Source organism: Clavelina lepadiformis, chromosome 5 (assembly GCF_947623445.1).
Source record: "Clavelina lepadiformis chromosome 5, kaClaLepa1.1, whole genome shotgun sequence".
In the NCBI taxonomy this organism is placed as follows: Eukaryota; Metazoa; Chordata; class Ascidiacea; order Aplousobranchia; family Clavelinidae; genus Clavelina; species Clavelina lepadiformis.
This window is the reverse complement of record NC_135244.1, coordinates 15180663-15191984: the sequence shown is the minus strand read 5'-3', so window position 1 is coordinate 15191984 and position 11322 is coordinate 15180663. Positions and strand designations below refer to the sequence as shown.

Genomic DNA, 11322 nt, shown 5'->3' with positions numbered 1-11322 from the left:
TAAGGTTGCGTACTTGGGTTGTTATACTAAACTAAACATATACACACGTCTTCGATCGTAACAAAATTTAGTGACAATTCGAAATCAAGTGGGAGAGCTAAATATCAGAGATTTAATTTTTGAAAGAAGCCCTGCGGTTTAGGAGTGCTTGAAACATGAAGCTACAAAAATTGATCATGGAACTTTTCGATGGAAACAAATCAGAAATCGGAACATCAGCCATTAAACTAAAACATATTTTATTATACACAAAAAGGGTTAGAAAAAAAACAAAACTTTTCAACTATCCATTAGAATACAGCCTATTAGATTTGGTCCACAGGTTTCGGCACATTGGCAGCCACTCCATCCCCACTCTTGTTTTGCCCAGGGTCAATCTTGCCATTGATGACGTCATACTGATTCTTGACAGGAGGGGGCTATGTAAAATAAGAAGTAAAATAATAACATCAAAAAAGTAAGATGAGACTAAAATTCAAACATTGTTTTCGGTTTAAATTATTCCTGTATTATTGGACAAAAAAGTGCGATTTCAAGATGGAAATCCATTTTGTGAAACCTGCAAACTGTGCAATGTACCGTCGCAATCCGACAACATAAATTGTTTTTCGGTATATAAACTATAGAATAATTTGTATGTTTTACCACGAGTTTGCTTACCTGGAAATATTTCTCTGATGATGTAAAATTTGTGTTTAAATGTCAACATTTAAATTTAAAACTTACCTGTAGCAAATCATTTATTTGCTGAATTAAATCATTCAATCGATTTTGGGTAGACCTCAAGTCAGCAGAATGGTCGTCGATCCATTGCACCATCTTGTTGTCTGTTTCGCTCTTGTCCTAAATAAGGTGATTTATTGGGTAAAGCATCGGCCTTAAAAATGCTTGGGTATTATAAAAGCGTTTTCAACATAAAGATATATAATGGTTTCCTTAGCATATATTTTTTGACATCTTGTTTTACCTCTTGAAATGCTTTGGCATTTCTGGTAATTAGACTTTCCAAGAAATCCATCCGCAATTCAAGCTCATTCTTTTCATTGTCCTTATAAATCAGAATTATCATGCAAACGCTATCACAAGCAGCAAACCGATAGCCTTCCGGCAATCACAAAAACACAATACAATTAATTCGAACGTAGAAAAGAAAATATATAGCTGATAAGGCTCATCTGACGCGACGTTATGAATGACAATGAACGATTGATTTATTTTGTTGATATAGATATTGATATGTGCCACGACTAACTCGGTTTGCTTTAGTGTACATAGCATGCATTTTGTCACACGAGGATCGACTTCGTGTAACGAAGTAGGCTACGATTCGCAATGTACGAGTTTGCGTGTTAGGCTAATCATCTTCCAAGTTGGTCCCACACAGAGACGTTTGCGAGTAGGGAGTTTATTTTGTTAAATTTTCAACAAGACCGGATTTATCAGTAAGCCAAATGTATATCACTGATGGCCCAAGCCATGCATTGTTTACCGCTATTATGGGGACTCGCATAAATTTATTTGCAATGAAACGTGCCAATGCAGGTTTTCGTTTAAGGTGCCTGGTAGACTTCGTGTTTGTAATAAATGCGAATGAATCATTGATAACCTTTGCCCGTTTAACGCATACAAAATTTGGTCCGGATAGTTTCCTATTCTTTCTAGTTCATTCCAAGTACCAACCCCGGACATAACGGATTCATTAGGCTACATTGCAATAAAATCCAAAAATGCATACGACGTTAATAAAACTCTATAGAATTCAGCATTGCAAAATCCGCCGTGTATTATGGATCACATTTCTATGGTCACAGAAAAAATAATTTTTTCGTTACACTTGCTACCTGAAACGGGATTTTATACAAAGTATTTCCATAAATGCAATTGACTATGTTCTCTGGTGAAATTAATTAAATTAGCACGCAAAGTTTATTATTATTATTATTACGAAAAGTTTGTCAAAATTTTAAAAATCGTTTCTTAGGCAAACGAAGTTCGTACCATATTGGAATGATATTACCGCGTTGTGTAAATTGCCATAAAATCTGGTCATTTTACAATATTTCAGAAATATCGGTACTTAGGCTAAACAGATATAAACCTGGAAGACCATTAATGAGTTTGGCTTGTGACTTATGCATTACTTTTTAGTCAGCTTGCTTGTTTAAATCAAAGAAACGTAAAATCTGTCCGCAGAAAATCTCTCAAGCCTAAGTGAGAGCGAGCCGGCTAGTGTTCGAATAGAATTTGGGGCTTAGGGCTTAAGAAAATTTACTATTTTCACACTACAGGACGTCTACTTACGATTGCTTACCTGTAGCAGACGTTGAATGATGTAAGCTATTCCAAGTAAAAGCTTTTTTCCATTTCTAAAAACAACGTTTTGTTTCACTGGGGGAATGTATTCAATTTAATCACTTGCTTGCAAAAATCAAATTAAGTAAACGATATCTATAACATATATTGTCTACATTTACGTAAATCAGTGATAGGTCTAACATAACTGAAAAAGTAACTTACCATACAAAAACTTATGGTAAACCTGCTTCGAACTTAACTTTACCTACCTACAACCAAACTTCGTCATCGATACCAAGGAAAAGAACGCCAATGCTACCAGAAATGGTGTAAGGCATAGGCTGACATGTAGCCCAGTAATTGATTGTTGTAAGCTATCAGGTGCATGTAGACGAATGACCTCGTCCAAAGTGGCATCATACGTCTCTTTAAGGCAGAGGATAGCCGATAAATAACCATCTTGTTCAACTGGCAGAACAGGTGGCGGTGTTGGCGTGACAAAAAATGAACATAACCAAGACCAGAAATCAACTTCTTGAAGTTGTTGCTCCAGGACTTTCTCGGGTCCAAAAAAGTAACTGTAAAACGGGAGATATTCTAGCAAAGACGACATTTTTTTAAATATTTTCTTGCAGCAAAGCAATGATAATAATTTAAAGGTAGTTCTGAAAAATTCAGCAATGGGTGAAAGGTAAATAATTTACTGCAAAACATTATACTACCAATTCTTCTGTTACGTACACTAGCTATTGTTACGACATAAACATAAAAAACCTAATGATATTAACAATTAGTTTGCTTGATCAAAAACTTAAAACTTTTATAATCTACATTACGGTTTCACATATGTGCTAATTTTTATTTTTTGTCATATTTTGCTAATTAATTTGCACTTTTGCTATCTAATTTACAATCAATGTTACTTAATATACAGCTAAGTAATTTGCAAAAAAATTCTCTTTTATGAATTCGAATATTATGAGATGTCTTTTTCAGAAGACACCCCTAAAAATGTTGCTCGGTTACAAATGAAGCGAAACAAAAACTAAGCACATTTAAAAACAAGGATTTATCAAAATACTTAATTGTCGGAAGGATGGCTGGACTTGGCTTTAATCTGAAGCTATGGACTTTACAACAAAACAATGTTTCAGGTACATGTTTGGCTTCATTTTCAAATTATAGGCATCTGCAGCGTGTAAAACCAAAAGTCCATTTTACCACTGCCAAAAGAAAAGCTGATACTCTGATATAGAAGTGATTTATTACTGGCAACTATTACCGAGCTTATTTGACCGAAAATCAATTAATGCCTAATGCTATTTTTCTTGTTTTGTTTTTTGTAGTCTAAATCTACTTAGCTTAGTCCAGTCTGTAATTCATGGTAGGATTCATCATGATCACGGATGCTGCACAGCAATGTTCTCTCTAATTTTTCACGAGTCTGAGCAAACACACTAACTCCTTGAGCGGTCCCTTGGTCAACTGTGAGCAACATCAGACGAGCCACGTGCGCACTGTGGCCATTATTAGGCGTTTATTTTATTTTCAATTCAGGTTGGATTTTTTTCTTGTGCGCAGCACAGATTTTCTGTGCGCAGAGACCGTGTCAGCAGTGTGCATTTGCGCATGCGCGCAGCTTAGAGGGAACATTGCTGCACAGACTTGCTAACTTAGGTGTGCAAGTGTGCACTTATTCAATCTTTGTTCAATGCATTTCTATAATAACACTTGCAAGTATAGATTATGAATCAATTTATCTGCGGGCCGGATATATTTTCATTGATTCTTATCAAATTCCAATCGTTATGGCTTATTCCTAATGCTAAATCCTGTAATGATCGTGATGGTCCTAAACATTTTTCACAGTGTTGAATGTGACCTTTTATCAGTTATGAATACGTTTTTACATTGTTCAGTGAGTTGTGGTGATTATATTCGCCTGTCAAAACTACTTATAATGGAATATGTATATGATATATATATTAATAAGCTGCATTCATTTTGCGTTTGTTGTCCTTTTTGTTAAAGTGATAGTGGTAAGCAAGACGTTACAACGAGGAGTTTCCCTTTGGTAGGTACGACAAACGAAAAATGGTCATATAAGCTTATGTATAATTCAAACAAACTTTTGTATGAAGGTAAATTAGGCATCTATGGGCGTTACACAGTCGAGTGCTCAAAAAGTTACTAAAAATTTATCTCGGCTGCAGCTGCCATGAAATATAGACCGGGACCTAATAATACCCAATTTAATACCGTGGCCTATCTAACTTCTGATTAATTAGTGATTGAGTTAATTTTCTAACCTTATAAAACTGAAATCACTATAACATTCAAATTTTTGCATGTTTTGTCCCTTTTTGCCAAACTAAGTGCCGTTTTTTAACAACACGCTGCATAGTTTGTTTCCAAAAGGTGAAATAGTTATAACTTAAAATACTTTTTGTTATTTTGCACTGATTGTGATATTTTGGTTGATATTTCTGCAATATAAAGTCATGATAGGCCTAGACCATAGGTGTCAAACTCCCGGCCCGCGGGCCACATCCGGCCCGCTTTACAATAAAACTTGGCCCGCAATGCTATTTTATACATTGAACTATTTCCGGCCCGCGAGATCATTGTGCAGTATAACTTACTTTTTTCAAGCAAGAAACAAGATTATAACAAATCGCACAATACAGCAGCACAACAGTTGCCTCATCATACGATAGAATAAATCGATTTATTCCAAGCCAAAACCGTCAAAAAAAACAAAAAATTGGTGCTGTTTTGCTGACTGCTCCAATTCATATACTCGTGTCACGAAACGTTCAATCAAGTTTTATCCTTACGGTCCGCGGTGTTAAATAAGTTTTGAGTTTTGGCCCCTGGTGCGATTGAGTTTGACACCCCTGGCCTAGACCAAACCGTGATATGCGATGCCTAGGTCAACAGATTTATGCCACCTGACTGTAGGTCACGCCGAAGGTCTTTGGTGTAACTCACATGGAATGCACCCTGGCTTTACCATTACAATCTTGAAACCTTCTACTTTCTTATTGTTTTAAATATATTCAAGTAATGTTATGACGTTTTTTACAATTAGTTTAGCAAATGCTCCCAAAAATGCTTTGCGTTTGTGTTGAAGAACTGGAAAAAACTAATGTATTAACTTACCTGCACATTCTGTTGGAAAGTTTGCTTTCAGTGTGAGAAAAAATATGTTACTAAACTTAAAGCCGAAATTTTTGCCATGCCTATGCAACATTTATAACAGGAAATATAGGGCAAAATGAAAAATTGGTGCAAAAGCTTCCAAAAACTTTGCACTATTTTAATTATACATTTTGATATACAGTAATAAAATGTTTTATATGGTTTATATACATGGTATGGGTGTTTGTTGTGTCCCCTTTATACACGTATGTTTGTAGTACATGCAAATTGAATACTGAGCATGCAATTTATATATATTATCCATTACGTAAGCCTTCTTAACATTGTAATTATGTGTTCTTGTATTGTTGTTCAATTTTCTATTTCACTTTGTATAAGTAAAGTGAACATGTTGTTATGCGCACTCTTCTCGCCTAATTCCTTCCCAGTGCAAGAAGTGCCACTAGTTTAACCAGTTAGTTTAGATATTAATTGGCTTGTTGTGTGGTAAGTTGGGAAGTCGGTTATGACCATAGATGATATCATTTTCCATTTTGATTTTGGGAGTGAGTTATTTGTGAGCTTTGGAAATGGACAGTTTGGCAGTAGTAACTGGCTATAAGAAGAAGGTTCCTGGAGATAAAAGTTTGGTGTAACATTATCAGTCTGAGATTTATCATGCTACGTTGTTTTTACCAACTTTGCCTTGTTATGTAGCATTAAGATTTCGACTAGTTTTAACGGTAGAACTTACCAATTATTTTCAAAATTTTTTCCAGAAAAAGACATCAGTAGTACACAGTACTATGGAAAAGACGCCGAGTCAACTGGGGAGTACTTCGACCTCAAACAGAATTTTGTGATGGCGCGGAATGAAATGTGGCAGCCAAGAAATCAGAGGCCGGATAAATTGAGAGAGTCCATTAAGATGTTTGAAGAGTGTTTGAAGTCGAGTCAAGTAAACTCAGTTTGCTGGAAGCATTTTGATTTAGTTCAGGTAAACAGTATATTAGTATATTTAAGGCTAAGCAAATAACGTAAAATGCATAATTTCTCCTTGTATGTTTTTTGTGATTGATCATAATTCATAAAATCCTTATGTTCAATTTTGACTAGATAATTGTATAAAACCGTGTTCTTACTGATATCATGATTCCACTTTATTTGCAGGTAATTTTCAGTTCAGGCTTGCTGGCAAATCTTCGTTTAAATATCAACACTAGTGATATCAAACAAATTGGTTTTGACAGAACAATGGTGAACAAGATAACATCTATTTCCTCAGGTTTAATATCTAACATTTTTTGGTCAATAGTATCGTAACTTGTCAAAAAAGTGTTCTTTGCAAAAAAATATGCTTATATCAGCATTCTATCTACAGTATGTCTTGCGGAGCAGTTTGCATGTATCACCATTGAAAATCAAAGCAAGATTGTTTATTTTGCTCTGAAGCAAAGCAACCAGTCATCAACTTTTGATATACCAGGTTAAACAAATTTTTTAAGAAAAATTTCGGATGTAGTTTTATTTACTAAATAATCGTCTCTTATCAGCTCTCTGTTGTTACAGTTATTGCATTTGCTATTAAAACTAAAAGGTCGATTTTTACACCTGTACTATTAAAAAGTGTTCATAAAAATATTTTCATAGTCTTTAACCAAAGTTTCTACATTTTTCAGAGAATTAATCAGTTAATTTTTTTGCAATATAGGATCAGATATGTGTATGTTGCTGTAAAGTCCATAAAATGACGTAAATGTATTTAGTGTTATGGTTTTGCAGGACCAAAAGGCAATGTTCAACCTCACAGACATTTATGCCTTAATGCAAATGAAGAGCTAATGGTTTCTTGGTGGCAGTTTGGTACATGGCTACAAACTGCATATGACGATGAAAAAGTTAACATCGTGTTACTTCGTTGTACAGTTGGAAGGTAAATAAAATAGGTTTAAGCAAAACAGGTTTAACTTAAAAGTAGATTGTTTCCTAATCCTATAAAATCTGATTCTTTCATGACCAAGTTTTTTATCCTGATTCACCTTACAATAGTGGGCAAATCTTAGTAACTCACCTTATTTATTATACCATGAAATACAAATTCTAATTAGGTATAAGTAAAAAACGATTTTTATGCATAATTATTTCTTGTAAAATCATTAATTCCTTTCAGACTTGAAGTGATAACTTCTGTAGAAAGTGAAAATGACATTCTGCATTTAAACTTCAGTAAAATGAATCCTTCCCAGGTATACTTTTAGATTTTTTTAAACATACTAATACCATCTGTTTGTTAATTATATTGAGTCTTGTGGTCTTCTAGTTTCTTTGTTCTAAAAAGTTTAATTAGCAGAATACAAAGAGAGATTTTTCCTTTTCTTTTCTTTTTCAGTTTTTAATAAATTTTAGTTTTTGTTTTAATATGTTTTACTTTTATTATTATTATTATCTTAAAGATACTCACTTTGGAAAAACCATACAGTGAAAAAGATAAATCCTTGGAGTCTGTAATATATGAATGTTCTGGAAACAAACTACTGAGATTAAAAGTGGTTTCTTTGCCTGTAAAAAGTGGAATTTTGTCATTTACAAGAAACAGGTGATTCAAAATTAAGTATTGATCAACTTCCTGTTAGTCATTGTGCTCCATAAATTCAGTTTTTACGCGCAACAGTGTAATTAAAAATACTGGTGATCTCTTTTTAAAACTTCATTGCTTGTTAATGAAAAAGTGTGTTAACTAATTTTTAATCTTTACCTGTGTGCTGTTTAGCAAAGAAGATAAGCTTGTACTTGGATTTAGTGATGGTTCCATGACACTTTATGATCTCACAAACGAACAGATTATTGCTAAAGTGGAGAGAAGCGCATTTATTCCGACAATAACCTCATGGGTGGGATCATTAATCATTGTTGGTAGTGGTCAAGGTGAACTGAAGTTGTTTGACTCCGTCTTAAATCAACTGTCCCTGTTTGACTGCGATGAACGGCAAATTCTTCAACTTAAGGTATTATATATATCTAGCTATCATTCTATCTTTGATATTTTTCTAAAGGTATGTGTTGCTGATTTGTCACAAAACTATTGCTAGTTTTCAGTCAAGATAGTGCCTTACTATGGTGTAACATAACTGAAGATTTTTCATTGAATATTCTATTGCATTTGACCCATATTTATAGAATTATGCTTTTTCGTTTTGTTCGAATAGCTTTCAGATTATCTTACTTCTGGCAATGGGCTAATGAAGATTTTAGAATATACGTCTAACAACATTTTACTGGTTTTTAATGGAGGACCTCTTACAATGCTCACCTTGCATGGAACACTTGACACACTTTCAATCATTCAGCAGCACATTAAAGCCAACAAGGTGTTGCAGTAAATTTTTTATATTATTACTAACGCATATAATCAGTGGTGGGATTCAAATATTTTAACAGCCGGTTCTCTCACTAGCAGCATGCCATATTTACCCAGGGCAAATATATATAGACCTATACATAGGCTTGTTAACAACCGGTTCGCCAAAGTCATTAAAATTCCAAGAACCAGTGCGAACCGGCTGAATCCCACCACTGCCTATAATACTTATTATTACACTGCTCTTTAGGACTATGCAAAGCATACTGGTATATCAATTTTGCAACTTGCACACTCTTAGGTCACATATGCGGTGAACTTACTTTGCTCACTGAACTGGAACTACGAAAGTGACACAGCCTACCATGGATTACTTACCATTATGGATCATCTCTTATGTAAACCACTTAGTTACGAAAGAGAAGGTTATATATTTTTAAGATTTTTATGATTTGAGGTTAACAGTTGCCTTATTGTAAAATTGATTTAACAAACTTTAGTAATCAGGAAAACATTTCTCAGTGCTCGTTTAAATATGATATTTTGCACAGGACAACTTGAAGGTGCGTTGTCTTCTTTCTACGCATCAAAGAATAAAATTACAGAATCAATCATCATCAAATACCGAACAACTGTTGGCTGGTAAAGATTGCTTAATTTTTGTACCAACCAAATGCTAAAATTTGTATTAGATCATGGTTATATGGGATGTTTTTATGGATTGTACATTCTTATTCCACGCATTCCACTTTTTATGTTTAATCTGGTTCATGTGCATTCTGCAGCTTTAACATAACCGTAAATTTGAAACCTGTTTAGTGTTTATTTTATAAATTTGCTAAGAATGTTTTTCGCTGTAATTTTGCAGCTGTGAGTAATAAAATACCTTTTAGCTATGCAAGAAGATTTTTCCACCATCTGCTAAGATTTCAGCGCTTTGAAAAGGCATTTCTTTTAGCAAAGGACATATCTTCAGCTGACCTTTTTATGGATATCTATTTTGCTGCAAAAGACCTTGGAGAAATGCAACTTGCACAGATGGCAAAAATTAAAGCTGAGGAGATTTTTTCTGTTGAATCCACAGAAACCAGTTAGTCAATGGTTATATAATTTAATTTAGTATTAGAATACAATTATTTTATTGGAATCTCAACTTTGATGTCGCTCTGGAATTGTTTCTCTTTGTCTTAATTCTACTTTGAATAACTAGACTTTTTGGAAAATGTTGGCAAGTTTCCCGAATTCAATGAAGACGAAATTTTGCATGACAAAAAGAGTAAAGATTATTTTGCAGATGCTGTAAAACAGGACGCAAAGTTTTGTAAGTTTATTTTTTGCCATGAACTGTATGCAGCGAAAATTATGATGCTAACCGTTATACTTCTAGCACAATACAAAGTATGCTCAAAAGTAATTTATGAATAGGAAAAAGTGGCAAAGCCCAAGGGCTTAAGACATGCAAGATAGTAATTATACAATTGTGCTATAAAATAGTGTTAGCATGGCCACCAAACCCACAAAATAAGTATAGTTTTGTTCAAGTATAATTCATTTGTAATCACTAGTATTACCACCAAACCTTCAGCCACCAGTATCCAAAACAGCAATAATTTTTATTTGATTTTTTACATTTAGATAACAATGAAGGAACTTCAAGCACCCTTAAAGTTACCAAACTTGGTTATGTGTGAAGCTGCCTTCATTAACTCGGTTTAAAACCAAAAATTCAGTGATTGAAAGCCAGGACATATGCAAATAAAACGACCACAATGGCAATAACAAGGTCACTTTCGTGCTTGTTTTGGCAAGTACGATTAGTTTTGTGCTTAAACTTGTATTTCCAATAGTGGATTTTGTGGAGAGAAATTAAATGTTACACAATGCTTGGCCTATTTTTTGTTTTTGGGTTACTTTGTCATGTTAACTAGGTACGGTGAGTGTTCTTGCTACATATTTTAACCAGGGTGCAGAAAACGTTTTAAACTTTTATTACAATGTATAACTTCCTAGTAAAAAGAAAATTGTACAGTACAGTCATACTGTACTTTGCGCTAGCTATGGCATTATGCCACCATGCAGTATTATTTCCATTATTACTGTTCTGTTTTAAATGTGTGCACATTAGCTTCTGCATTACTTTTTAGACCACTATTGTATATTGCAAAGTTAATATATTGGTATTTTACATTTTGTGTCATGTGTTTTATTAACTATTGTGCTGCTGTTACGTCATGTTTTTAACGCACTCATGTAAAAAATGGGAACATTGCATTGCATTTTTAAAAATAACGTGCGTTACATGCCAAGAAGGAATTCCACCTAATGACGTAATGCGGTAATGTTCATGCAGAATAAAACAAATTAAAAAAACAACACATTCAACTTAACACTACTAGTATTGAAAGTACTGCCAACCAGAAACACTGCTTTATGTTTGTAAGTAGTAACCAACAGCCGAGTGGTTAGATGATTTATACAACCAATTGTTACTTTAATTATACATGAAGTTAGTACATATTGTGCACTCT

At 33.9% G+C, this 11322-nt stretch overlaps 2 protein-coding genes across 2 annotated transcripts; one reads left to right on the top strand and one right to left on the bottom strand.

Moving 5' to 3' along the window:
- Window positions 1-222: 222 nt before the first annotated feature.
- LOC143459539 (uncharacterized) lies at window positions 223-2974 on the bottom strand. Its single transcript, XM_076956749.1, has 5 exons — window positions 2565-2974; window positions 2312-2366; window positions 968-1048; window positions 727-843; window positions 223-419 (listed from the first exon to the last, which is right to left on the bottom strand). The coding sequence occupies exons 1-5, from the start codon at window positions 2906-2908 to the stop codon at window positions 306-308; spliced, it is 711 nt and encodes a 236-aa protein (XP_076812864.1). The 5' UTR covers window positions 2909-2974; the 3' UTR covers window positions 223-305.
- Window positions 2975-3288: 314 nt separating this feature from the next.
- LOC143461093 (WD repeat-containing and planar cell polarity effector protein fritz homolog) lies at window positions 3289-10983 on the top strand. The gene is made up of 14 exons (XM_076958868.1): window positions 3289-3449; window positions 6216-6433; window positions 6607-6721; window positions 6818-6922; window positions 7219-7369; window positions 7607-7682; window positions 7890-8032; window positions 8207-8441; window positions 8643-8804; window positions 9096-9219; window positions 9346-9436; window positions 9688-9884; window positions 10005-10115; window positions 10430-10983. The coding sequence occupies exons 1-14, from the start codon at window positions 3392-3394 to the stop codon at window positions 10483-10485; spliced, it is 1842 nt and encodes a 613-aa protein (XP_076814983.1). The 5' UTR covers window positions 3289-3391; the 3' UTR covers window positions 10486-10983.
- The last annotated feature ends 339 nt before the right edge of the window (window positions 10984-11322 follow it).

What these genes read in the sequence shown, in the direction of transcription:
- LOC143461093 (XM_076958868.1), top strand. Translation starts at nt 3,392, where the DNA reads ATGGCTGGACTTGGCTTTAATCTGAAGCTATGGACTTTACAACAAAAC. An exon ending in AGCACATTAAAGCCAACAAG is followed by an intron (nt 8,805 to 9,095) that starts GTGTTGCAGTAA and finishes GCACACTCTTAG; the next exon opens with GTCACATATGCGGTGAACTT. An exon ending in AAAACAGGACGCAAAGTTTT is followed by an intron (nt 10,116 to 10,429) that starts GTAAGTTTATTT and finishes TTTTACATTTAG; the next exon opens with ATAACAATGAAGGAACTTCA.
- LOC143459539 (XM_076956749.1), bottom strand. Translation starts at nt 2,908, where the DNA reads ATGTCGTCTTTGCTAGAATATCTCCCGTTTTACAGTTACTTTTTTGGA. An exon ending in ATGACGAAGTTTGGTTGTAG is followed by an intron (nt 2,367 to 2,564) that starts GTAGGTAAAGTT and finishes CGTTGTTTTTAG; the next exon opens with AAATGGAAAAAAGCTTTTAC. An exon ending in TCATTCAACGTCTGCTACAG is followed by an intron (nt 1,049 to 2,311) that starts GTAAGCAATCGT and finishes CTGATTTATAAG; the next exon opens with GACAATGAAAAGAATGAGCT.